This window comes from Pempheris klunzingeri, chromosome 2 (assembly GCF_042242105.1).
Source record: "Pempheris klunzingeri isolate RE-2024b chromosome 2, fPemKlu1.hap1, whole genome shotgun sequence".
Taxonomy (NCBI): Eukaryota; Metazoa; Chordata; class Actinopteri; order Acropomatiformes; family Pempheridae; genus Pempheris; species Pempheris klunzingeri.
Window position 1 is genome coordinate 12,305,117 of NC_092013.1, and position 27,361 is coordinate 12,332,477.

The window sequence follows — 27,361 nt, forward strand, 5'->3', positions numbered from 1 at the left end:
CTTGAAGACAGAAATAATAAATTCATTTTTGCTTGACACCATACATTAGTAACGATTTTGTTTCATTAACAGTGCACACTGGACATATAAAACCAAATACTGTGTATCTCTTTCACTTCAAGTTTTCAAACCAGTATGTCATGTCTGTGTTTACATATGAAAAGCTTTCAGTGTGGTTACAAAGTCCTGGTAAAGAGAGCTGGCCAGACTGACGTCATCATTAAAGCTCAAAAGCAACTGAATTTCTGCTGCATTCCTGCTTCTTCATCCTGTCATACCAATGTGTTTTAGCTGTGTGTGCTGGTTTCCCAGCAGTGTGTATGTGTGTGGGTGGAAGTTTGTTTTTGTGTGTGTGTGTTTGTCACATGATAGTGATGAAAGAGCAGAGAGGGAAAGAAGAGTTTGCCCCTTAAAAAAACATTATGTACACATTAATGTTGTCCTTGTCTGTTTGAGTTTAAAAGGCAGTTTCAGCTGCCTGGGTTGCACTTTGGTGGGAGCCATCATGGAGAGAGCTGTGGTGCAACTCACCCTCATTGGGCTGCTGCTGGCTTTGGTTACCACACTACCAAACAAGGTATGGTCACAGTCAAGCTACAGGACAGAGCTACATACTGAAAGAACCTGAATCTTTTGAATATATTCAGTAATATGTTGGAAGACATCCAGCTGCTGTCATTACATCTGCAGATACAGTAATGTTAACAAACTGTGGCCCCTGTATCTACACTGAGGCTGCAGTTTGTCAAGGCAGTTTGTGCACTGTAGCACATAAACTTATTTTGAACAAGCTTGAATTATGTAAATTATTTTACAACAAATATCCATAGACAAGTTGATAGCTGTTGAAAGTTTTCTGATTGAAAGACATTGTGTGTGTGTGTGTGTGTGTGTGTGTGTGTGTGAACGTGCTTGGATTATTCTTGTTGTAGGATCAAAGTCACATTAAGCTGATTCTATCAATTTCACAGTTAAAACTTGGCATTTGATAAAGGTTTGGATGAGTGTAAAACTCCAGGAAATAACAGTCCTCTTAAGTGGCAAAAACATGTTACTGTCTGTGTGAATGTGTATTACTGACGTCATGGGCTCAACTCAACCTTTTGGGTCATTGGTCCACTTGATGGTAACTATTGAATTATAGGGTAAGACTCTGTTAAGGTTATGGTTAAGGACTAATGTATGTGTAAGTCATTGTAATGTGGAATCACTGGACTAGAAATAATGAGAATGGGGAGTTTCTGCAGTTTGACCAATGAGATTTCACTGTTGCCACCCACTAAAACTTTGTTTCATGCTCATCTGACCTTTGGTCAGCTGGTTGTCAGCCAGCAAGACGAGCCAAAGCCTTTTTTTTTTAATTGTGAAATGTGCCTCCTGTATTTGCTCAGGCTGACTGGGACATCTACAGCTTTCACATCAACTCCACAGTGGCCAGTCGTTATGCCACCACTGTCATCACAAGCCGTGTGGCCAATCGTATGGACGAATCAAAGGAAATAGAATTCCACGTCCGGATTCCCAAAAATGCCTTCATCAGTAAATTCAGAATGTGTGTGTGAAACATAAAGAAACATATGTTAAAGAGTTATGGAATTAAATCATGGTACTTATTTAAACTAAGATCTTTTCTCACTTCTTCAGGTTTATGGATGGACAGGTGTACGATGGTGTTGTGAAAGCTAAGGAGCAGGCTCAGAAGCAGTATGCTGACGCTGTATCCCGTGGCCAAAGTGCTGGCATTGTCAGGTACATGCATCAGTGGATTAGTGTATTACCAGGATTCAAACAATTGGCTCTTATGTTGTATTTTGTAGGGGAGCTGTGTGTGTCCTTTGGGATAATGGAGAAGAAAAAGATTATGTTTATTTCATCTTATTAATTATTGTAATTTATTACTTTATAAGTCACTTTTTTACAGAACTTCTCACATGTGGTGGTCATATATAAGCCCTGTTTCATTTCAAGGGGTTGCAAGCCAGAAGAGGTCGGTAGGGGGCTGCTTTAACGCCATGATTATTGTCTCTGATGTAGTTCTGTAGGGAGGACCCTTGAGGAATTTAAGACCTCCGTGACTGTAGGTGCCCACAAAAAAATCACCTTTGAACTCACGTATGAGGAACTGCTGAAACGCAGGCTTGGCAAGTATGAGCTGCAAATCCACGCTCGTCCAATGCAGCCTGTCAAAGACTTCAAGGTGTGTCTTACTTGTTTGTATCTATTAAGTGACAATTCAGGAGAACAATACAGACGTAATAACATTTTCCATGGTCAGAACTACTATCTTATAACTTTTATTTTACTCAATGCAAGGTTGATGTTTACATTAATGAGAAAGCTGGCATCAATTTCATCGAGGTTAAAGGAGGACTAAGCACCAAAGCCCTGGCTAATGCCATCACCAAGACACATGCAGACAAACAGGTACAACATACAATTCTGATCCCTATTTGATTCAATTGTTATCCTCTTCTCAAGCAGTTATTTTACAGCAATTTGTCCTGTTTCCAGGCCTGGGTGTATTTTTACCCAACAGAGGACCAACAGAAAACATGCAACAGTTGTGGAGATCAGGGTATAGATGGAGATCTGGTTATTGTTTATGATGTCAACAGGGACGCCTCAGGAGACATCAAGGTACAGTAAGAGTTAACAGGGGTAGGTAGTAATGAGTTACAAGAAAAGCCACATGATCAAAAAAAGGATTTGTTTTTAAGGAACAATTAGTCTTCATTTTCCTTTTGTTTAATGGTACATCTACTTTTAAACTGAGAATAGTATTGGTCCAGTAATCTAAGTTTTACTTTGCTACATTTGCCATTCATCCCTTTGTTACAACTAGTCTGCTCTAAATGTGGGTTTGAGTTTAGGGGAAGGGGGAAAGTGTGTTAAGAGCACCTGTGCTAGAGATGCCAAGTTGCCGGCTGCCTGGAGAAAAAATAAGCGCAACCTGTTTTTTGACTACGATGCAATGATGATGGAGCAAAATCCAGAACAAGAGGCAGCTTTCAGCACAAGCCCAGGTCCAAATTTTTAATTTTTTTAAAAAATAGACCGTAACTTGAGTAATTTATTAACGATTTTACTCAAGTAAGTTTCTCAGATGGTGATTTTAACTTTTCCTTGAATAATCTTTATAAGATTAACAGTACTTTTAGTTGAGTATGGATTTTTAGTACTTTCTGGAGGACTGTTGACTTTGAATGGTCTACTTGCATCGTATATCTGTAAGAGCTAAAAGATAGCATAGTTATTTAAATGGATGCTTTATCTTCCCCCGTGCTTTCAAAAATTATTTTTAATCAATCAAACTTTCTTCTTACTCCCCTCAAGAGATCATCTGGGTACTTTATTCATCACTTTGCTCCATCTGGTCTTCCCCGCATACCAAAAAATGTTGTCTTCGTTATTGATCAGAGTGGCTCAATGCACGGCAGGAAAATGCAACAGGTACAGTATTTGAAGGGTGTTACTTTGTGAGAGGTTGCCACAGCAGCATAGGAAGCATTTTAGTATCTATGTTTAGTTTATTACATATATGATTTACCTTACAGGCTTTATTAATTACTTGATTTAAGAACACGCACAAAATGTATTACATGGTTTGTCACTTGAATAAAAGTTCTAATGTGTGAATGATGTTCTTGCCCAGACCCGTATAGCATTAATCCATATCTTGAATGACCTGGCAGAAGATGACCACTTTGGCCTTATATCTTTTGATAGTAACATTTTTCACTGGAAACGAGAACTTGTTCAGGCCAACAAAAACAACCTGGATAGTGCCAAGCAATTTGCACAAAATATTAAAGACAGAGGAGGTGAGGTTTTTAACAAGTATTCTATTAAGGGATGTGACCATATGACAGCAGAACGGCAATAATGATTTTTTTTCATTTAATTTCAGCCACAGACATTAATAGAGCAGTGTTGGAAGGAGCACGTATGCTGAACGCACATCCCAGAGAAGGGTCAGCGTCCATCCTTATACTTCTCACCGATGGAGACCCAACCACAGGTTACAATAAAAGACATGTGCCCTCAAACATGAGCACAAATACTTTAAGAAATCGAAACCAATCAACACAGTCCATAATTTTCAAATGATCTGACTGTCACTGGCTTGACTGCAGTCTCAATACCCTCTCCTGTCAGCAAGCTAGAACCTACCCATGTAGGACTTTGAAGATAAAGGACAATTAAATTAAAGTAATGTCACCATTATTTGCAGTCAAGTGTGTGAAATTTGTGTATATGCACTGAAACTTCTACTAATTACAGGATAGCTGTATCTGATTGATTGTACTGAGTAGGAGATTTTGAGTTCAGCTTACCTTTTTAAACCACATGTCTTGTTTCTTTGCAGGGGTGACAAATCTTAAGACAATACAGTCAAATGTAAAAGGGGCTATTGCAGGCAAATTCCCACTCTACTGTCTTGGTTTTGGCTTTGATGTCAATTTTGAGTTCCTTCAGAAGATGTCGCTGCAGAACAATGGTGTGGCACGACGGATTTATGAAGACTCTGATGCTGATTTACAGCTGAAGGTATTTGGGTCACCTGCATTTGCCGTATATATTTTGCTACATAGATAAAACTAGATCAAATTGCTAAAATAGATAAAATTGATCATGGTTGATCATGTTTTCTGTATGGAGTTTGTTGCATTGTTTGTGTAGATTCTCTCGCTACGCTGAGTACTCTAGAGGCCAAAGACATGCAGGTTAGGTTAATTGGTTACTCTAAATGGTCCATAGGTATGACTCTGATTGGTTGTCTGGTCCAAGTTGTACCCTACTCTTGCTCACTGTCAGCTGGGGTATAGATAATGCATGAATGGATGGCTGTGGAGAGATCCATACAGTATCCTTAATGTATATCAACAGGGTTTCTATGAAGAGGTGGCCACTCCACTGTTGACAGATCTGACAATGATCTACTTGGGTGTGACCAATCTAACCCAGACTAACTTCAGCCAGTATTATAATGGATCTGAGATTGTGGTGGCCGGTCAGATCACTGACAACAACATTGAAACCTTCACTCCACAAGTTGTTGCTGTTTCGGTAAGGATCAATCCACATCAGCTGTGATATTCTTTAAGGTTTGTGAAAGTCCCTGTGTACACTCACACAATGATTCCTTTGGTCTATGACAGGGGAATAGAGAGATTATGTTTTCTGACACGAATGCAACCATGGACTCCACTGAAACAGTGTCTGACAGCTACATCCAGAGGGTTTGGGCCTACCTCACAGTCAAACAGCTTCTAGACAAAGAGTGAGTGTGATGTCCACCATCTTTTTTCTCTATTCTTGTTCAAAATCAATTATTTATTGAAGGGCTATAAACCATGCTTTTCTATTTAATCAATTAATAGTTGAATCTATAAAATGTAATAATATGAACTGAGAATGTTGGAAAAGGCCTGTCACATCTTTGGTTATAAAATCCAAAAGATTTTCATCCTCACATTTGAGAGGCTTGAACCAGAGAATTTTTGCCAATTTTGCTGAGACTTAAATGATTTAATGATTATCAAAATGTATGAATAATTTACTGTTAATCAATTAGCCCCCGTAGTTACTGGTGCTACGCCCTTCAAGCTCTTCATTTTTGCAGGGCACCTATGCAGTTTACATTGGTGCCTCAGGGCCACCATTTCAGACAGAAATAAACCAAAGCAGACTTTTCAAATCCAGATGTAGAACATGCACTTGGGCGATAGAAATGATGTTCAGTCGTAGACTCCCTTTAGTTTTAGGGGCTTTTCAGATGTTGCATCTAAAAATGTGTGGAAATGCCAGCCGTGCCATTCTCAGCCTTTTATCCAAGGTTTTTGGAGGTTGCTACTGTTGCATCTAGTATTACTACACTATCAAATCTGGGCAGTGGAAATGTTTAGCAAGATAATGTTACAGCAAACATTAGAACAAACTAAATTAGCCAGATAGAACAACTGTTAAAACTAGTAACTTAAAAACTATGTATCATCATGCTCAACATTGTTTCTTCTGTGTGTCAAAATATTAATAACTTAACAGGTGGTAGAGCTCCAGTTATCCCTTAATGGGTATCTGCTCCTCCGCCATCCATTTGGCTGCCCTTTAAACCATATGATTGTAATGTCCTTGGATGGCAAGGATGAAGCGTGTCCTGAGGAGTCGATTGGTTAAATCTTGTAATGAACACTGAATTTGGACACGCAAAAGACACCTAAACAGACCCTTACGTTAGATATTGGACCGATCCAGCGGTGTTGGCAGCAAGACGACGGTCAATTCACCTCCCAGAACCTTGTGCTTAAAGGAATAGTTCAGACTTTTTTAAATGGGGTCGTATGAGGTACTTATCAATAGACTGTGTACTACCTACAGTATATTGCAGTAAGCATGCTCCCAGTTTGAATAAGCAGGCAGGAGTCCCTGCATGGATGCTAAGTAATGTATTATGTGGATGGGGACAGCAGAAAAACATATTTTAGCCACAAAAAAAATCATAATCATTTTAAGTGTACCCTATATTTAGAATATTTTCACCTCTTTACATTAGACAGCCCTTTTCTAACAGATGTAGCCCATTTATTCCTCAGTAATTTTAGGGAAGGCCCTGAGTTCTTGAACTCCCTATTTTTAACCTATTTAAATGCTTACCTTAGTTTTGAGTCCCAACCTGAATTTTGATGACTATAATAAAACTTTTAAAACACACAAGTAAAGGAATAATCACTCATAACATGAATTAGTTTAGAAATAATGAATTTCCTTGTTTTGCTTAGAAAACTCAAAACATGAAACAATAATCCCTGTCACTGAAGATTAATTCAAAACCAACTCAAAATTACCTTTTACATGTACCTATATGCACATTTAAACCAAATGAGGTGAGCTCACTCTCACACTTCACACACACACACACACACACACACACACACACACACACACACACACTCAATCATCTCACTCAACCAATTAAGAACCAGTATTACTGTTATGCTCAGATACCACTTCCTCTTGGTAACATGAATTCTTCAAAATAAAACATAATATATTTATAGAACAAACTATCTATAATCAAACATCCGTACTTTTTAACACTTATTTATTACAATGTCTATTACAATGAATGTTTTTAACCCTTTTATGAAATGTTGTTAACTAAAACACATACTATAGTTTTTAACCTGGCTACACAGAGAAGTGGTAATTTTTTGTGAAAGAAAGAAACAAGTTATTAAATCATTTAGCATAATAATTTCATTATAACTCTCACTAATATTGTCAAGTAAGCATGAAGTTATTGAAATAATGCTATTTTTGTGTCAATTAAACAGTAATTTGAGGGGATCCAAACAGTACGGTGGCCGGGAGGTGCAAAACAATTTTACAATACGAGAAACACTTTTACAAAGCTGGAGACAAATTTACATTTTAGAAAACATTTTTACAAATCACATTACATTTTTACTTGCGGCCGAAACAAATTTACAAGTAACTTTTTCAACCGGAAAGGGAATGTACCAACTGTCGAGTAGAACCGGAAGTGATAAAGAGTTCATGGCGACCCACGATGGACGGCAGTCAAGCGGTCTTTTGCCCGTTTTGTGGCAAACATATAAGCCGATTAACGCGGTATATTCCCTTTCCGGTTGAAAAAGTTACTTGTAAATTTGTTTCGGCCGCTTGTAAAAGTGTTTCGTCACTTGTAAATTTGTCTCGGCGTTTGTAAAAGTGTTTCACGTCTTGTAAATTTGTTTTCTCAAATGTAAATTTGTCTCAGGACTTGTAAATGTGTTATGGCAATGTAATTTTGTTTTCTGATTTGTAAAAATGTTTTCTAAAATGTAAATTTGTCTCCAGCTTTGTAAAAGTGTTTCTTGTATTGTAAAATTGTTTTGCACCTCCCGGCCACCGTAAAACAGTATCAATAGATTACATAATGTTAATTATATGTTATTAGTTATGTTGCCTGTCATGTTTGAATCATGTGTACAATTTGTGACAAAGGCTGCAGTTATCTGGCCCTGAAAAGGAGAAGGTGAAGAAAGAGGCCCTGGAGCTGTCATTGAAGTACAGTTTTGTGACCCCACTCACATCCATGGTGGTCACCAAGCCTCAAGGGGAGAGCACAGACGTGCTCCATAAGCCCAGAGAAGGTGGTGGAACACCAATGACATGGCCAACTCGTTTAGCACATGCGCCACCCACGAAGACTGGGTTATCAAGGTCTGCGCAAAGTGAGGACACCATACTGATATATATATATATATATATATATATATATATATATATATATATATATATATATATATATATATATATATTTAATATAATTTAATTAATTAATGAACTTGCCTAATTGATTATTTGATTGGTTGATTAGTTGATCAATTATGGTTAATTAATTAGTTTTGAATCTACCGATAGCAATTAAATAATTGAGAACAAAAAATGTAATTTAAAATTAAAGTAAAGTAAACATTAATAGCTAATACTAAGTGAAAGTATAAGTAAGTCAGTACTTTTGTCTTCATTTAATATTATCACTATCATCATTTTCTTTTTAGGACCAAGAGGTGGAATTCCAGGTAAGAAAAAAATGGAGAAGAAGAAGAAAGAAGAAAGAACTGTGGTTATTTGTAATACAAACTGATTTTGAAATGTGAACCCCCTTTCTTTGCACTATTTCTCATGTGTACGGTTTTTGCACATGGAACATCTTTACTTAATCCAAATATGCTTCAAATTGAATCAAAACCAAAATATGAAAACAGATGTTGCATGTTTGCAAAATTTGAATACCGCTCATTGATGCCTAATCACAATATCAATTTACATCTAAAAAGTCAATTAATATTCAAATCTACAAAGGCATTTTGAATTTGAATGTGTTTGACAAAAAACCTCTATGGATCCACAAGGAGTGACCTTAGGGCGTGAACTCCTTTAGACACACTTGTAGGGTCCAAGCTTATTTATAAATCATGAGTATTTAAAGGTAAATTTATAACTGTGTTTTCATTTTATGTAACATTTTTTCTCTTTAGCACTGGGTGGTTTTGATGTTGGCTCCTCTAGAGGTATGAGTACACATCTGCAGTGCTCTGGTGTGTATTTTACTGTATATGGAGCTTTTGCCCCTTAAAAGCACTCCTTGTTCATATTTGAGTGACAACCAAGTTTGTAGGTTTTTTTCAGTCTTATATTATATGGAATACTTTACCCACAATTACGAAACAAAGTCATTGTCATTTTTTAAATAGTTTTCTCTGGATTTTAAAATGTTGTTCAAAATGTTTTTCTTTGGTGAATGCAAAGTGATACTAGCAAAGACTGCAGTGAGTTAAAATGTGAGAGGCTAATTATTTTAGCTATTGCTAAATATAACTAGTGATACTTTTAACAAATGTGTATTTTAACTGAAAATGTGCATGGAAGATATCATAACAGATTCTTAAATTTGACTATTTGTCTTTCCAGTTCTCAAAAGACAACATGTGGGAAGCCCTGGTTATGGAGGACTGATTCCGAGTTTTGTGTTAATGGATCCTGGAGTGGGTTTTGGTAACTATGATACCTGCCACCCATGTCCAACTAATGTAAACTACTTTACAAATAACTACTTGGTGAGGCTGTTGGATCTGAATTTCCACTGACAACTACAGACTTCTTTTATCTCTAAACTTTCCACCAAATTTCTTTTTAGAAGTTTTTGAGATACTGTGCTAAATGAGGCAAATCTCCTTAGTAGAGGTATAATATTTTGCCCTTTTCCCTGACCTGACTTTCTTTGTTTTGTCCACATTTACATACACACAGTTTGACAATGATAAAGCTTTCAGGAAAGAATTTGTGTATTTTTGTTTGGTATACAATTAAGAATGCAAGTCACATGATTAAGCTGTTCCTTCATGGAACAGGTACCAAAAAAGCACAGATTTTCAATTTGTTGTTAATTTTGATTTACATTCTTTGTGAGCATTTAAATCAAGCGTGTGGTTAAAGTATGAGCTAACTGATGAGGATTAGAATGAGGTTTGTATTAAGTGGTTTGTTTTGAAGCTGAGTTTAGAAATTGTATATCAATTAATATAATAATCTCTAAAGCTTTGTAAAATAAAAGTATATAATTGTTTTTGTGTAAATGTATTTACAGCTGTTCTTTATGAATTCATTATAGATGAATATCTATATACATACATACACATTTGTTTGTGATAACATTGGGTATAACAACTTGTCTCATGAGATGAAATCTACCTTTCCATTGTAGTAGGTCCTGTATTTCATGATGCAGTGGATGATGCAGTGCGTGACGTGCAGATGACCATGATGCCAATTGCAGCAACTCATGGTAGAGTATCCCATGGACGTAATTCATGTTAAAGGTTATATAAACTCTATTTCTATTTATTTGTACCAAATAGTATACAGTGTGCTAATTAATTACTACATGAAAATAAATCATTGTCCTGCAGAATTGACTGACAAATAAACAAGTGTATGACACACATTGCGTATGTGTATACAGTAAGCCTTAACTATTTTGTTGAGGCATTTCCTTTCTTTGTTTTAGGTGTTTCCTTCTGCTCTGTGACTGTGTGTCTCTGTGTTCCTCTGAAGGTCCTGTTATCCACAGGTTTTTGCTTCAAACAGAGAATCTCACGCTGTGCTTCGATGTCACTGGAGATGTCAGCCTTAAACTTCTTCACCATCCCAACCAAGGTCAGTAATGTCCCTCTTTGCAGCAGCATCATTTCCTCTTAATTCCTTAAACAGCCCAGGCACTAAACCCCTCTTATTTTGCCTTTTGCTCTCCAAGTTTAATAGAAAATTGTTTTCCCTCTTTTCTCCTCAGGCTATATATGTTATATAGTGTGCACCAACCTATAATTATCTAGTTTGCAGTGGTGTAAAGTACATTTACTCAAGTGTTGTACTTTAATACAATTTGCCTTAATACAATTTACTTTACTTGAGTATTTGTATTTTATACTACTTCCTCATTATTTGGGGAATTATTATTATTATTATTATTATTAGTAGTAGTAGTAGTAGTAGTAATAATACTATTATTATTCCAGATCAAAATATTGTACTTTTTACTTCACAACATTTTTTTACTTACTTTACTTACTTGATATGTTGCCAAAGTTACTACATTAAAACATATGATAATTGTATTAAACACAAGGCATAGATAAAGACTAAACCAGTGACTCCCAGCATTTATGGCATGTGACCACTTACAAAAAAGCAGTGTCTAGTTGGAGCCCCTTGTCACTTTTCGTCACATTTTTAACAACGTTTTTAGTTCAACCAAAGAGACATTTCCCAGCTAAACTCAATCAATCAATCAATCTTTATTTATATAGCGCCAATTCACAACAGCGTTATCTCAAGACGCTTTACATATAGAGCAGGCCTAGACCAAACTCTTTAATTAGAGAGAGACCCAACGATTCAGGAATTAAAAATTCCCACATGAGCAAGCATCAGATATTATATTGAGCAACAGTGGCAAGGAAAAACTCCCCTTTAACGGGAAGAAACCTCAAACAGACCCAGACTCAATGTGGGCGGCTTCTGTCAGGTTCCACGTTGGGTGGAGGTTGGAGAGAGAGAGAGAGAGACAGAGACAGAGAGAGAGAAACAACACAAACAGCAACCAACGTACCAGCAGTGACTATAGCACTAGCTACAGGAGTGTGACTAAAAGATTAGCAGTATAGTATTATTGAAACGCACTAACAGCACTAACAATAGGAATGTGACTAAAAGATTAGTAGTATGATATTATTGAAAAACATGACGAGTGTCCGACGATCCGCAGCAGTGATTCATGAAGCCAGAAAACCACAGCAGCAGGACCAGGACCAGGATCCACAGGAACCTGAGAGAGATAGCAAGTTAGTGGCAGACATTAGGCTGACATGAGACATAATGATGGAGAGGAAGAGGAGGATAGAGAATAGAGGAGCTCAGTGCACCATAGGAGTCCCCCGGCAGTCTGAGCCTATAGCAGCATAACTAGGGGCTGGTCTAAGGCCTGATCCAGCCCTTAACTATGTGCCTTATCAAAAAGGAAGGTTTTTAGGTCTACTCTTAAATGTAGTGAGGGTGTCTGCCCCCCGAACCCAAAAGGATCTTGGAGAGAAAGGGAAGGTTGGATATAGGTCTATAGTTAGCTAACACACCTGAATCAAGAGTAGGCTTTTTCAGGAGAGGTTTAATTACTGCTAGTTTGAAGGACTGTGGTACATAGCGTGTTCATACATATCCAGTAAGGACGTATTAATTAAGGGCAGGACCTCCTTAAGTAGTCCAGTAGGAATGGGGTCTAGGAGACATGTTGACGGTGTAGATGAGGAGATTATTGAGGCCAATTCAGAAAGATCAATTGGAGAAAAACAGTCCAAATACACATCAGGTGTAACAGCTGTTTCTATGGTTCCTAGGTTTGAAGTTGGATCAGACCCTGTTGAGGGCAGGAGGTGCTGACTTTTGTTCTGGCTCTTTGTCAGCCTGGCTATTGTGCTGAAAAGAAATCTAGGGTTGCTTTTATTTTCTTCTATTAATGAGGAGTAGTAGGCGGCTCTGGCATTACAGAGGGCCTTTCTATAGGTTTTAAGACTATCTTGCCAGATTAAACGGGAGTCTTCCAATTTGGTGGCACACCATATCCTTTCTAGTTTTCTTGAATATTGCTTAAGCTCGCGTGTCATCGGAATTATACCAGGGAGCTTGTCTCTTTTCCTTAATTCTCTTCTTTTTTAGAGGGGCGATAGAGTCTAGTATCATTCGCAGTGAACCTGCAGCACTATCGACCAGATAATCAATTTGGGAGGGGCTAAGATTAGCATGGGGGTCATCCATAGCACAGGGACACACTGGCTGAAATACTGAAGGAATCACCTCCTTAAATTTGGCAACAGCACTATCAGATAAGCATCTAGTGAGGACCTCTCTGTCATATGGTGCATAGTCTAGTAACAAGAAATCAAATGTTATCAGGTAATGGTCCGATAGAATAGAGTTATGTGGGAAGATGGTTCAATTTCAACACCATAAGCCAAAACAAGGTCAAGAGTGTGGTTAAAACAGTGAGTTGATTCATTTACACTCTGAGAGAAGCCAATTGAGAACTCCAACCACTGAGTTACCGTACACTACTTTTACCTTTTATACTTGGAGTACAGTTTGCAAATAATACTTTTGTACTTTTAATTTAATGGGATTTTGAATGACAGACTTTTATTCATAACCATGTATTTTTTCATTGTTGTACCCGTAGTTTTACTTGAGTGAAGGATCTGTATACTTCCTCCACTACTGCTGGTTTGATTTGTGGTGCTGAGCTGCATTTGTTCTCTTTTGTACTAGAGCTGTATGTGAATGGTGAGCTTGATTCAATAGCATATGGAGGCTTCAGAAAGATTGCCATCCACTTCAAGACTGACCAGCATGTTGAGATTGACCCCAAGGTAATCACTGTACGAGACGGACAGACAGTGACCATCCACTCTCGACAGGATCACATCACAGCTGAAAGGTGACTTTGCATTATAATGGAAAGAATTCGGTTACAATGGCATTCAGTGGTGTGTGCAGACCCTCTGGGGCTTAAGGTCACATCACAGCAACTTAAAGAATTTTTTTGACACATTCACTTTCCTGTGTAGAGTTATTACAGGATTGATTAGTAGCCATCAATCTTAACTTGCGTGTCTGTTTTACGGAAGAGTGATGTGACCAGCACCCATTTCCAGTATTCATGCTTAGCTGCTGGCTATAGCTTCTTATTTACTGTACGGTGGTTTCAATCCACTCATCTGCTCTCTGCAAGAAAGCCAATCAGCATGGTTCCTAAAATGTCAAACTTTTTTTGAAAAAAGTGCTCCTATAATGGCATGTCAGAACAGAAAGAACAGCTCAGCACTGAGAGAAAAAAGAGCAGGGTCATCCCCAAACACCCCACGTCACTGATGATATTCATGATGTTGAATTTGTCATTAATTCACTATTATAAACAAATGTTAATTGCCTTTTATAACTCATGCTCACTTTAATGTACCTGCACATCCGTGGCACACAGATGATTCTAATTATTTCAGATGGTAAGAGTTGGAGTGTGCAGAATGTGTTTTGATTGACATCTTCCTCACTCTCCCGTTAGCTTTGTTGCACTAAAGTGGGACAAATCACACCTTAATGAATGAACCACATTCGTTCGTAATGGTACCTTGAGTCTGGTGACTTGACACTGTTATACTGAGCGTAGTTTTGCGACATGACCTGTGAGGGTGTGCAGGGTCTTTGAAAAGAGTTCACATGAAAGTTAAGACAAGTTGCATATTTTTGTAGCTTCACAGTGATTGGGCGAAACAGAGAAATAGATGTTTCAACCGGAGACACACGCATGGTCATCTTAATTCAGGCCAAGGATGGCGAAGACTTCCTCTGGCCAGTTTTAAGACAGCATCCAGTGGACAGCAACGTTACAGGAATTCTAGGTGGGTGATAAAGCTGGATTTACTACTTAATTCATTAAAAGATATAACTATTTCATGCAGGGTGAGCATTTCAGTTTCATTACTTTGTTGTTTGCCCTCTGTCTGTCCAGCCCTAAAGCCACCAGTTTATGAGGAGGTGCAGACAACTCCCTCAGCAAAACTCAAGATCAAAGACCAGGAGATTGATGTTATCAGGTATGTTTTTTTCTGCATTGTTAGTTGGTATAGATTACTATTGCTCTGATACACAAAGGTATGTGATCATTTATGTCTTTCTTTTGAAGATCTGATGCTACTGATCACAGTATCGTCTCTCCCCTGACACGGGACTGCTGGCTGATGTCTGCTGAGTCTGCTCTGCAGGGACGCCTGGATGATTTCATCGTCACACAACTTTAACTGCGAACCACGTTGAATCCATTTAAAAAATTATCCAAACTCTGATTCATTATAGAAAAAGAGTTTTCACCTGTTGCCTACATAGATAGATAAATAATATCCCACATCTACTGTTTCGTTTGTTTGGAGTAATTCCTCAGTCTTAATCAAAAAAGGTTAAAAGACAAAATAGGAAATCAAGAATGTACAGTGGCATTTGTTTTACAGCACGACAGCCCTTCATGACATCAGCTTACCTTCCAAAATGGCCTTATTGCTCAGACTTGTTATTTTCTGCATTGAATCTGTACATTTAATATTCACATATAATTAAGACATTAAAGTCATGTAATTAAAAACACTCTTCATTTTCAAATGATATTGTTATGTTTTACATGACTATGCCAAAACACTGTCAGTGACTTACTAAAAGATCGCTAAAATGTATAATGCTTGCTGATCAACCACCAGGAATAATACTGACTCATGGTCAAGCACTGCATCACTGCTGCAGGCTCTTATAGCAGAGCTGGACCTACAGCTTACTGCCACAGTTTGGACTCTACTGAACCCTGCAGTCTTTTGTCGACACAGCATGTGCCTCTGCTAAGCACCCTAACCCTTATTGGTATAGAATGAATTCAAAAATGAACCATCAACCCTAAATACGCCTTTTTATCCACGTTTGAAAAGCAAAAGTGGAAGTAGTGGAATGTCACTCTGCTGTTTACATAACTTTATATTCTGTCATAACGGAAGAAGCAGCCAGGCTTTAGTTTACATGTGCCAGGCCTTGTTAGTTGAACAACCTGGTTAACGGTGTTGTTTTTCATGTATGTGAAAGTGTATACAAATGTAGCCAATGCTATGAAACAAATGAGTAATGGAGGATTTTGTATAGATTTTAAAAAAGATTACTGAATCTTTTAATGAGATAATGAGACAACGAGCAGTATACACATCTTACTGCACATTTGTGGCAACAGTGGCCTATTCCAAGCCTTTAATAACAATATAACAATAAAACAGACAGGGCAATTAGGATAAAAATTCTGGCATTCAAAGTTTTTGTCACATGAAATAAAGAATATTAGTGAATTTGATGCGTTGCATGTAAAGTAAACATCGGAGCTGGTTCAGGTGAGCTCTGGGCTCTGCTTCACTCCCTGTTTATTTGTCATTAGTTTAAACAAAGGCAGTGGGCCATATCTTAATCTAGAAACGATAACTGTGGTGTTTAAAAGAAACACACAGTAAAGAATACTGTGAAAAAGGCATTGATGTACAGTGATGCCACCCCTGTTCTCAGTATCTTATGTTGTAGCGTGTTTAGGTCTATAGGGGGCGCTTAGAACCCATACACTCAGTGTAAGAGAGCCCAGAGTGAGGGTGTCTCAGCCAGGAGCTGGCCCGTGCAGTCCTGTTGTGTTCCTGCTGCATGCTAATAAAGCAGCACTTGTTGTTAGCTTAGCTTCTGTCGTTTTTTCACCTAAAGGACTTATCCACACTGTCTGTGGACACAACAATAACTACAGCCATCAGTTAAATGCTGTGGAGTGAAAATAGCAGGTTGAAATATCTGAACTGAAATTGAGTAATTGTATAAAAGTTTAGTGCCTCACAGTCACAGTAAACACACATAGCTTAAGTAAATATACCGTCTACTCTTGCTGTAACAAAGTGACTCTCCCACATCGAAGTGCACAATAGACAGTTCTTGTTTGTTTTTTCACGCTGCTTTCACCACATCTCCAGAGAGTGACAAGGGTTTTGTATTTAGCTCAACATTATGTGGTCAAACCAGTCAAGCTGCTGCGCGAGCCGAGTGTTGTGTTGCATGGCAGTCCTCTCTCAATGAACTGCACCATCAGTGCAGGTCAAAGGTATGTGGATTCTTAATGGAGTGGAGGTGATAAACTTGTTTGTCAGAGCACGGTTTAGCAAGAACTGCAAAGGGAGGGACCTTTCACAATTCCACATAACCAGTCAAGGGGAAAAAAAAAAAAACAGCTATGAGGTGTTAAATGTGTTTAAAATCCTGCTCTATAAAACTAATTTAACCCACAGCTCTAGGTGGAGTCTTGTTTTGATCATAAAAAACACTTTTGGACTTTGACCCATTTAGATCGAGCTGGTTACACTGTAATGAGGAATTTCGATCAGGAACCCTCAGTGTTATGTGCATTTACACATGCAAGGGACGGTGCAGAGACTAAATCAGGCACCAGCAAACAGCAGGAGAGGGAGAGGGAGAGAGGGAGAGAGAGGGGGAGAGAGGGAGAGAGAGGGGGAGAGAGGGGGAGGGCCTGAGTCAGGGCAGTGACGTGCTCTATGATTCACTTTTCCCAGACTCAAGCACCTGTTGGCAACTTTGGCAACTTGTGTGCAGCTGAATAATCTATGGAAAGGAAAAACATTCCTTATGATGGATTACTTTGGATCAGTAAAAGAAACACGGTGAGTAAACTAGATGATACTTCTGTGTAACTTGATATAATTTCTAATGTTACAGTAACTCTTGTGTTGTAGCTTTGTTTGCTTGTTCATTGCTTGAAGGTGTTTTGAGAAGGGACTGTCCGGTTCCTAGTTTGTCTTTCTGTTAAGGGATTTGTGTTCTTGGTAAACATCAGAACACCAGAAAAACTGGAGCTAGTTTAAGAGGATACAAGGTGTTTTTCATTGTAAAGTTTCATTAAAAGGAAAGGTATGAAGTAACAACTGCCAGAAAACAGCCACCAGCATTAATTTATGTCTCTTCTTCCACAGGCCATAACCAAGAGTGAAACCAAAGTATCAACCAAAACTATGCTCCAGCAGTTTGTCACATTTCACTGCCTCCCATGCCAGCATGCAGTTTCAGCCGGGACATCATCAAGTTAATCTCCAACCTAAGCGTATGATCTGGAAGGAGAGCAAGGTTTTCATGTCACTCCTGGAGACAGACATTTGGAGAAAAGTGCTGTAGGACACAAATCTTGAGTGTCATCTGGCAAAATGTTTCCTCCTGGATGGTCCATTTGGAGCATTTTACTGACTCTACCTATATCAGCCTGTCATTTGGAGATTTGCAGATGTGACAGCCATGAAGTCATATGCTCACAGGTACTGTAGGGTTCACTGGATACACTGAATTTCCTGTGCTGCAGGACAGTGTGTACAGTTTTTGTTGACAGAACACACTTTAAATTTCCTTTCAGTACTGGTGCAGTCTTCTCTTTTCATAATTAATTGTTTACCCTCAAACATTAAAAACAGATAACGCATTAACTATCTGACAGCTTGTCAAAATATACAGCTGCTGTATGTATATTAATCAGAAAATAGGAACCTGGATGACATCTGGATGGTAGAAAATCTACCATCCAGATGCCACAAATTAAAACATGTCTCTCATTCTCCATTTCAAATGTTCCCTCCTTTTAGGGTCTCTCTAACTGCAACATGAAGGATGAGATGCCTCTTACTGAAGCAGAGAATAAAGCTGTGGATGTCCAAAACCTGACGCCATATTTCAAGCTCTGCTGTAAGGACGGAGTGGCATGTGCTTTATATCTGGTGATAGACACAGAGGTCATCATCCATTTAGATAAAGACATGGAAGACAAAGACCACTCTGGGCTTGATGAGGAGGATTATATCGAGGAGACGAGGAATCCAAAAGGTCAGGTGCATGCACGCCACTGTCACTGTTATTACTTATTGCTAAAGGACTATACCGGTTGTTTTTTATATTCAAATCTATTAACTGCCTTTGACAGGCCACCTCACAAAGTATACCACAAGTTTTTAAATCATTTCCTACCACTGAGGCAGGCACTGACTTAATTTGATTTCAGTTGTACATGAAAATCAACACACAGAATAATAGTTGCATTATTGTCACATGGCAGTTGATACTGGAAATTATCCAAGATATGACTCCCAGCTCCAGAGCAGCATGTTGAGAAATCATTACTGGAAGAATGAATGGGCAAACATGGGGCTGTTGAAAAGGATGATGTGAAATTATCAGCAGTTTGTTGGATTTGTATAAATTGTTGCTGTTCGTGTCCCGTGTCAGTGTTCCCTTGACCGCACTACAACAATGTAACTTACAAGCCACCATGGAGATTAGATACTATTTAGCTTGATTTAATCACTGATTAATTGATTTAGACAAATAATAGACTAATCTAAAACGTTGATTGTGGTTGATTTGAATCTAGCGGAGTAAATAAACACCAGAGGCAATGATACAACTGAAAAAACTGTAAAAATGTGTGGTATCCACTGAAAAAACTGATTGGCAATACAAGTCATACACAAATGTACAATATGTTGAGTATACTCAGGTCTTTTAGTGCCGTCCTTACAGTTCAGTTTTCCATTACTGTGACTGAATTCCAAGCTCCACCTTTGTTCTACTTTCTCTGTCGCAACAGTGTCCGTGACGGTGTGCTACAATGCAGTATCTACCATGCCCAGGTGCAAGAAGGTGGAGTTTAATGTTAATCATGCAGCTCTTGCTCAACAAAACCATGCAAAGGTACTGTAGACTCACCACTGTTAAGTATACAGTCTGTACTCTCAATAGGGATACACTGTATGCCCACTTCCACTCACCTTATCATATAAACTGTGTGTGTGTTTGTGACATCTATAGTTTTCCATGGTGATTACAAAGCCAGCCGGAGTTTCCTTCAGCAGTCAGGTGGTTGTTTTTTCCTCTAAACCACCACATCTAAGGGAGGTTGTTGCTCCTTCTCTAGATGAAGGTAAAGCTCGGCCTGTCAGAGTTTAAACTGCAATCCACCAACACTTAACTAGTTACTACAATACGGAAAGAGTACTTGACACACACTGTATTACTATCTGTCCTCAGTGTGCACCCAGGAGCTGCAGGAACGTGTAGCAGAGTGTCATGGTAAATAATCCCCAAATAACACATGTATTAGTTTTTCTTGTGCCATTTTGCATCTGTACATTTCCTTTTGCTTTTTCTTCTTTCAGTGCCCAGACTCAGCAATGTTAGCTTTAACAAGGAGATGAATCAGGTGGAGCTACGGTTTGCTGGCCAGTATAAGAGCCGCCCCTCTGTGTGCATCCAGAATGAGCGAAATGGAAGATGTCAGGTTGGTGTTGTTGTTTTTTTGCGCCTGGTGTTATTGTTGTTGTTTTTGGGGTTTTGCTGTTGTTGTTGTTTCTGCAGACATAAAGAAAGTTTTATTAAAGCCATAATATGTACAATGTTACTTTACAGAGATGGGACACAATGACCATCCCAGTGTATTCTGTGACCCCTTGCATGTGTTTCCAGGTACCATCACTTAAACATCATGATTACTTATGGCAAGCATATCAATAGTGTGGTGTCTATATATACAGAACTATATGACGGATGTGTTTTTAGGTGTGGGATGAGGATAATCAGGAGTCTAGGCGCTCTCAAAGCTGCCCCTTCAAGCACACAGGTGAGAAGTCTTAAGGCCTCTTTTTTTAGCTTTTTAGTTGTTGTTTCTTTCTGGTCTCAATTAACCCAATGAAGGGTGGGATGTTTAACATTCGAACGCTGATGCTCCCTATGTGTCCATTCTAGATGTAATCCAAAGGAACATATGGCAGAATGTGTCAGTGTCTGCAGGCCCACATCAAATGAAAGACCACAGTACGATGCTGTTGTGGAACCTGTCTGCCCCCTGCAGGCTGGAGGGCGAAGTGTGGCCCTGTCACAAAGAGAGCAGCTGCAGGGAGATGAAGGGCTTCAGGCAACAGCTGGAAAATGGCACATGGAGACAAAACAGCGGAAAGTGGGTAAGAAAAAAAACTGTAATACTGATACCTTGTACCTGTCATTTTAAGCCTCTCTTTGTTTTGTTTTAACACTCCTTATCATTAAATGTTGCCTTTTATTTCCAAAATTATCTGACAGTATTACATGCACATATGCATATATTCTGCAGCTCTGATGCAGATGTCTGGTGCAAAATGTTACATTCAATTTACAATTCAATTCCCATTTTGCCAAATTTCAAACTGACATATTTGGTATCATTGGAAACTTTGTGATCTCTCAGCTTGGGTCTGTAATGACTGACCCTAGATTTATACTTGTGTCCTCTTCAGGAGAAAATTGGGGTGTTTGAAGACATCAACCTCCAGCTCTCACCATGCGTGATGGTAAAGTATTCGCAACCTGTAAGTTACATATATATAGTGTCCCCAGTTACTGAACTTGAATGACTCATTTATTTGTATCCGTTTGCGCAGGTGAGAGTAAAGGGAATGAGGCATGAACTGGGTCCATTCTGTTTTAATAACAGTGAGTCTGACACAGTTTGTTATTACAGAAGCTGATTCTGGTTGGAACGTGATATATTTTGCAAAAATACAGCACCTGTCCCTTAAACTTTTTATAAATGGGGTTTTGTTTTGTCCTAATTGCAGCTGACAGGCAGCGCTGGAGTCTCTTATTTGTTGGTGTTATGCTGCTGATTTGCTTGACAGTGCTCATATTCTTCCTCCTCCGTGGCTTTGTCAAGAGTACGTTTTTGTTTTTTGTTTTTTTTCATTTTGCATTTACAATGTTAAATATGTAAGAATACCAGAAGAAACATGCTGTACATGAGGAAGACAGAGCAGTGTCTAATTGCTCTGCTCTGGAATTTGCAACCAAGCCATTATAAAATATGCATTATCCAACTTGAACAGATTTTCCTCAGGCATTTCACACAAAGGCTCCCTTTATTTTCCTCATAGACCAAATCTTGTTTACTAGATCTTGGAATTATTAATAACGTCTGCGCTGGTCATGCATATGTTTAACCTACATACAGTTTAAGGACTCAAGTATTTGTGTCACTGAAATGATAAACATCCTTGTACTGTATCTTTGCCCTCTGGTGTATTTACTCTTAATTTTCTTGCTTTTAAAGAATGGGTGTGGAGCTGGCATCATGGAGGATTTGTAGAGAGTGAGTATTTTCTACTTATAATTTAAAAAAATTCATGATGATGATGGAGGATGCCATCTCTCTGACAATTGTCCATTTGTTTTTATCATCTAAAGTAGGCAGAAAGCATCGAGTTGTGTTGCTGAGCCCCCCAGATGTGGATAATGGTGTTTTGGAGTCAATATGTCGACTCGGCTCCCTGCTCTGTAACCAGGGCTTCAGTGTGTCTGTGGACCAGTGGAGCAGGAGGGAGCAATGCACTTGGGGGCCTCTGCCATGGCTGCACTCCCAGGTGCTGGAGCTCAACAGCCAGGGCGGCCGAGTTGTGCTCGTCTTAACCCGCAAAGCCTTGGAGAGAGCAGAGGAGTGGACCCATCGGCGCAAAGACGTTATCAAGACGAAGGAGGAGGACAAGGGTCTGTCTCAGATATGCTCCTCTTACTCTGATGTGTTCACAGCCTGCCTGTGGCTCATCCAAGTGGACATGCAGCTGGGCAGAGCTAGAGAACGTTTTGTTCTGGTGAAATATGACTCCCATCCAAGAGGTGACAGGAATCTACCAGAGCTCCTTCAGGGGCTGCCCCTGTTCCAGCTACCCTCTCAGACTCAGGCTCTCATGTCTGAGCTCTCTGTAGCAAGGACAGGGAGGCAACCAGGTAGGACGACATGGACAGGGTGGAAATGGAGTGCCTCAGATAGACGGAGAGCAAAGACGAAAGAGGGACTCGACCAGCAGAAAGCATCACACTGGAAATACGCTGGAGCTGAAAAAAACTTGGAAACAGAGCCTTTAAAGCGCCTACAGATGTCATGCTGAACATGACTGTTGTTCTCTGCATGTGAAGGACATGTTCATCTAAATGGTGGATGAGATAAACACACAGGACACTCCCTGTCTGGAGTTTTTAGCCCAAAAATCATTTGTTTTTACTTAAGATGTGAAATAATTCCCTAAAACTGTTGGGCACTGTAGTTTTTAGCACTGTGTATTTGCTGGGGACTATTTTCAGCCGTGGAATTTGATGTGCTGTGAAAATCTCAGGCATGCAAAGTGTCACATTCTGCCACAATGTTGTGTTTCACAGATAAATTATACCATACTTTGGCTACACAGAGAATACTTGTTATTAAGATAAATTCATTGCTTGTTTTGGTCTTTTCTTTAGAACATGACCAGACCTATCCCTTAAGCTACGAATTATTTATTCTAAAAGATTAACTATATCCATGTGACGTTACTATAAGTCTGTCAACACTTGTCTATAAATAAATATGCTTATTTTTGTACATCACGGATCTTGGATTGTGATTGGCCAGTTTTCACTAAGTGGTGTTGATGTCATTGGTGCAATTTGGTGTCAGTTTAAGGACACGGAGAAGTGTTTGGTAAGCATATTTCAGTACATACCGAAGGGGGGGTGCTCTGAAGCCGATGTGTGCTCCGCTCGCTCGGGATGTTTTTTTAAAACAATCAAACGCAGCTGTGTGTTCACCACATTTAAAACTTTACCAAAGACAACTCAGCCGTGACTGTCCCAGCGCGCCCAGAGGAGGTAAAGAAAGCCTTACCAGTTTTGAAGTCCACTTAAATGCTTGCTGTTTTAACTTTTCCATTTCACTTTTCCCGCGAACTGGTTATATTCCACAGCTCAGAATGTGACGTGAAATTCTGAAATGAACGCTCAGAATGTGACGTCAAGTAAGGAAGCACGCTATCAGAGTTTTAAAGTTTTAAAGCTAAAGGACACCACAAGAACCCTACAAACCTACAATTACACCACTCCTCTATTAGTGATGGGAATTTCGGCTCTTTTTAGAGAGCCGGTTCTTTTGGCTCGGTTCCCTAAAAAGAGCCGACTCTTTCGACTCCAAAGTGGCTCCTCGGATTTTTTTGTTGCTTCCATAAATTTATTACCAAATTATGTGTAAAATGAATTACTAATGTAAAAAACACATTATATATTATATTTATTGTTTATACGGCTTTATTAATTTTAAATTATTTAGTTTTACTGGCTCATAGAGCTCTGGGCTGTAGGTCTTGGTGGCTGTGGTGTTGTCCTGGATGATGCTGTAGACATTGTAGGAGCAGTAGACACACTGGCACCTTCATTAACAGCAGGTTCCCTTGCTTGTCTTTCCTCCTCTAACTGAATTGATGGGTGAACAGTACACACGCCTGTGCAGGTTGTTTGTGGAGCCTGCCCGATATGAAATTTTAATTTTGCAAAGTCTACACTCTGCCCTCGAACTATCAATTATATTAAAATGTGTCCAAATTTTACTACGTTTTCTGTCGCTCATTTTTCTCATCTGTCCTGCATGTAGTCTCTGACTATGTAGCAGTGCTCTCTCCCGCTCTCTTGTCTCTCCCTCACTCCAGTTCCTGTCCTCACTGTGCTGTGTGTCTGTTTTGACAGGCACTCGCTCGCGGAGACTGATTATGGTCCATCAAGAGATTATTGTTTAATATAATAATAATATAATGTACCTGTAGTAAAGGAGAGGTATAAAGTTCCACATGAAGAAAATACTAAAGTAAAGTTCCTGAGTGCTGCATTAGTACAGTATGCACTTAGTACTTTGCAAGCAAGCAACATTTACCAAGTCTGGATGTGATATTTTGGACAACATAAACAACTTTATCTTTTGGACCTGATGGGACAGATGGGCGTGAGGATGCTTCACAGGAAGCTGCTGCAGGCTGCTTGGCTGTGTTGTTTGTTGGCTGTTCGGGTGCACAGCTGTCCAGAAAGCTGCAAACAGTGTTCAGGTCCAGAAAATGACCGGTGTGAGGAATGCAGAGCAGGATGGACACTACATCGTAACTCCTGTGTAGGTACTGTATACAGAGCTTTGTCTATGAGGCTGGAAATCACCATATAGATGTACGGCAAAAGACAAGCAGACCAATGACTAAATGTATGTATGTTTTGATCTGTTTTAGATATTAATGAGTGTGACAACGAGCGAGGTATCTGCCCTACAAACAGCTTCTGCTTCAATACAGAGGGTTCCTTTGAGTGCACAGGTCAGCCGTTTGAATTGGCATGAATGACACAATATGGTGGCTATGTCTGTAGACAGAAATTGAATAAAAACGAAATAAGTAACCAAATAAACATTCAAAAGAGCTGGAAAGTAATGAAGATTAATATTCATAATTTTCCAGAGGGCTGGGGTGACATCTTTACATCATGTTTTGTCCAACCAGTAGTCCAAAACTTAAATGTATTTGATTCATAATGACATTAAAGAGGAAGAAGCAGCATTTTTGCTTTGAACAATGAATTAATCAGTTTTTATATAGATATTCAGAATATCTATTATATAATATTAATATATATATCTGAATATGTCAGCAAATAACATTATAAGTTATGAGTGTACACAGAAATATAGAGCTGTTTTTACTTTAACCTCCTATCAGCTGGTAAAAAAAAAAAAAACACCAACCAGTTAATAATGTGAATTATTTTTTACTTTACTCATATATTTTTTCTAGTTTATTTTATTTTATTAATAAGTCTTCCATTGTAGCCCCTGATCAAGAGGGATCTGTACAGGGAAACATGCATATGTTGTTTTCCGCAGCCATCTGCCTAGTAGCTACAGTCTTGTGTTATGCCCAACTGAGTAGCTCCAGTGGTGAGATTGAATATTAAGTATTACTCCCTGCCTGATCTAATCCAAATGTGGTTTGTGGTGTTTTTTTGCTCGTATATTGTATTGAGAACTCAGTGCAGTCTGTAAATGTTGAATGCTCTTTCCTCAGACTGTGACCCTGCCTGTGTGGGCTGTATGGGTAGGGGACCAGCACGCTGTAGGAAATGTGCATCGGGGTACACACTGTCGGGGTCCAAGTGTTTAGGTGATTGCATGAAAGAAAATATTTTGAGCATTTAGCATTTCACAGAAATGCATTAATTTTGTCCTTCCAAAGAGTTTTGAAGTTATAAAGTCCCTGATGAGATTATCTCACATGCCTCTTTTTCCTCTGCTCAGATATAGATGAATGTAGTGTCAGGGTACTTGCCTGTCATGGTCTGGATGAGATTTGTGCCAACACAGAAGGCTCCTTCCGCTGTGTCTGCGCTGAAGGATTCATCCGCAAGGACGGTGCTTGTGTGAAGAAGCAGCAGCTTAGTGAGTCTCAACACATTACACAAGCACATGAACGCCAAACCTACCTGCAATCTGCTACATGTCCATCTACCTGTGCAGGTGTTCAGGAGAAAGGTCTGTTTGAGGACATCCAGGATGACGAGGTGGAGGTGCTGCAGCAGATGTTCTTCGGGGTGGTGCTTTGTGCTCTGGCCACACTGGCTGCTAAGGGAGATTTAGTCTACACATCTGTATTCATGGGAGCGGTGGCAGCCATGGCAGGGTACTGGCTCTCTGACAAGGGAAACCGTTTGTTAGACAACTTCCTAAAGGGATCTTAAAGCTCAAAACCACGGGTGAAAGGGCACCCGTTTTTTATATGGCTGAGACAATTTATGTGCCACCGCTCAGCAAGGCTGTAAACAGCTACTGTTCAGACAAAGCAGGTGAATCTTGTGCATTTTTATTGTATTAAGGAACAAAAGTTATTGATGTGAAAATACTTCATGGTCTGAAAGATATTTATTAATATTGCATTTCTCGTCCTGTAAGAGAAATGATCATATTAACCTTTTAACAGCCTTGTTAATGGAATTCAGCTGAAGTGACAAATTAAGCAACATTTTTCTCTGTCCAATCAGCTTTTTTCTGTACTGCCAGTTTTTATTTCAGTTGGTATGGACAATATGTTTTTATTTTTATTTTGACTGACTAAGATTGATCGTGATTGTTTAAGTACAGGGTCATACTGTAATATCACAGAGCTACAAAAGCCTATAGCGAATGTAGAGTGTGTGTAGCTGTATTTTTATTTGACAGCAAAACAAACTCCAGTCACTTATGAAGACTGTGGGATGCAGTTGAAAGGGTACAAAGGGTTATGGTAAGGTTAAAGAGAAAGAAAAATGCTTTCACAGATTCCACTTTTTTCATCAATTGTCCAACAGTTGTCCAATATTTCTTTGCAATGAGGGGGAAATGACCCATGAATGTGTCTTGCTTTATATTGTTTTCTAGCAGCTAACTTGCTCTAGCATTTATATATATAAATTAATATTATATACGTATTAGATTTTCCTCTCACACTGTATCACTAGTTGTATTTGCATGCTTTAAATATAAAGCTGTAACACTGAGTAGATTATTGTTCTAAATTATTTAATCTCTAGTGTGCTTGTTGGGACTTTACAATAGTATCACACCATACATTTAAGTTGTATACCATGACTGTATTAGTTCTAGAAAATGTTGGAATTAACGTTTATAATTTTAAAAAAATTACAAACAGAGACAGAAAGAAAGTCAACTTTATTTGATGGATATAAACAAGCTGGCCAACACTCAATAGTAATATTCTGTTACAGCACATACAATAGCAAACTGGGGCACTGAGGACAGCCGCCTAGGTTTAAAAAACAAAAAACATTACAGAGTATC

The 27,361-nt window shown here is 38.9% G+C and overlaps 3 protein-coding genes across 4 annotated transcripts; all 3 read left to right on the forward strand.

Moving 5' to 3' along the window:
• The first annotated feature begins 505 nt into the window (after nucleotides 1-505).
• LOC139207342 (inter-alpha-trypsin inhibitor heavy chain H3-like) lies at nucleotides 506-14,912 on the forward strand. The gene is made up of 20 exons (XM_070837038.1): nucleotides 506-577; nucleotides 1,392-1,552; nucleotides 1,645-1,749; nucleotides 2,035-2,197; nucleotides 2,314-2,424; nucleotides 2,512-2,637; nucleotides 3,334-3,450; nucleotides 3,653-3,821; nucleotides 3,908-4,018; nucleotides 4,367-4,548; nucleotides 4,888-5,067; nucleotides 5,160-5,281; nucleotides 8,008-8,237; nucleotides 9,048-9,080; nucleotides 10,274-10,354; nucleotides 10,624-10,725; nucleotides 13,384-13,552; nucleotides 14,365-14,513; nucleotides 14,624-14,708; nucleotides 14,798-14,912. Exons 1-20 carry the CDS (start codon nucleotides 506-508, stop codon nucleotides 14,910-14,912), a joined length of 2,583 nt encoding a protein of 860 aa, XP_070693139.1.
• Nucleotides 14,913-17,224: 2,312 nt separating this feature from the next.
• Nucleotides 17,225-23,103, forward strand: il17rc (interleukin 17 receptor C). The gene is made up of 15 exons (XM_070848477.1): nucleotides 17,225-17,348; nucleotides 17,658-17,993; nucleotides 18,315-18,552; nucleotides 19,313-19,416; nucleotides 19,534-19,645; nucleotides 19,753-19,794; nucleotides 19,881-20,002; nucleotides 20,131-20,187; nucleotides 20,281-20,341; nucleotides 20,467-20,681; nucleotides 20,994-21,047; nucleotides 21,138-21,189; nucleotides 21,315-21,410; nucleotides 21,803-21,841; nucleotides 21,937-23,103. The coding sequence occupies exons 2-15, from the start codon at nucleotides 17,886-17,888 to the stop codon at nucleotides 22,635-22,637; spliced, it is 2,001 nt and encodes a 666-aa protein (XP_070704578.1). The 5' UTR covers nucleotides 17,225-17,348; nucleotides 17,658-17,885; the 3' UTR covers nucleotides 22,638-23,103.
• A 55-nt stretch (nucleotides 23,104-23,158) lies between these two features.
• LOC139217185 (protein disulfide isomerase CRELD1) lies at nucleotides 23,159-27,014 on the forward strand. 2 transcript variants are annotated; one of them, XM_070848499.1, is made up of 6 exons: nucleotides 23,159-23,373; nucleotides 24,488-24,659; nucleotides 24,768-24,851; nucleotides 25,596-25,691; nucleotides 25,826-25,966; nucleotides 26,045-27,014. In XM_070848499.1, the coding sequence occupies exons 2-6, from the start codon at nucleotides 24,488-24,490 to the stop codon at nucleotides 26,263-26,265; spliced, it is 714 nt and encodes a 237-aa protein (XP_070704600.1). In that variant the 5' UTR covers nucleotides 23,159-23,373; the 3' UTR covers nucleotides 26,266-27,014. The 2 variants fall into 2 exon arrangements, with proteins under 2 accessions (XP_070704600.1, XP_070704591.1); XM_070848490.1 differs by lacking the exon at nucleotides 23,159-23,373 and having other exon boundaries at nucleotides 24,431-24,659.
• Nucleotides 27,015-27,361: the final 347 nt, after the last annotated feature.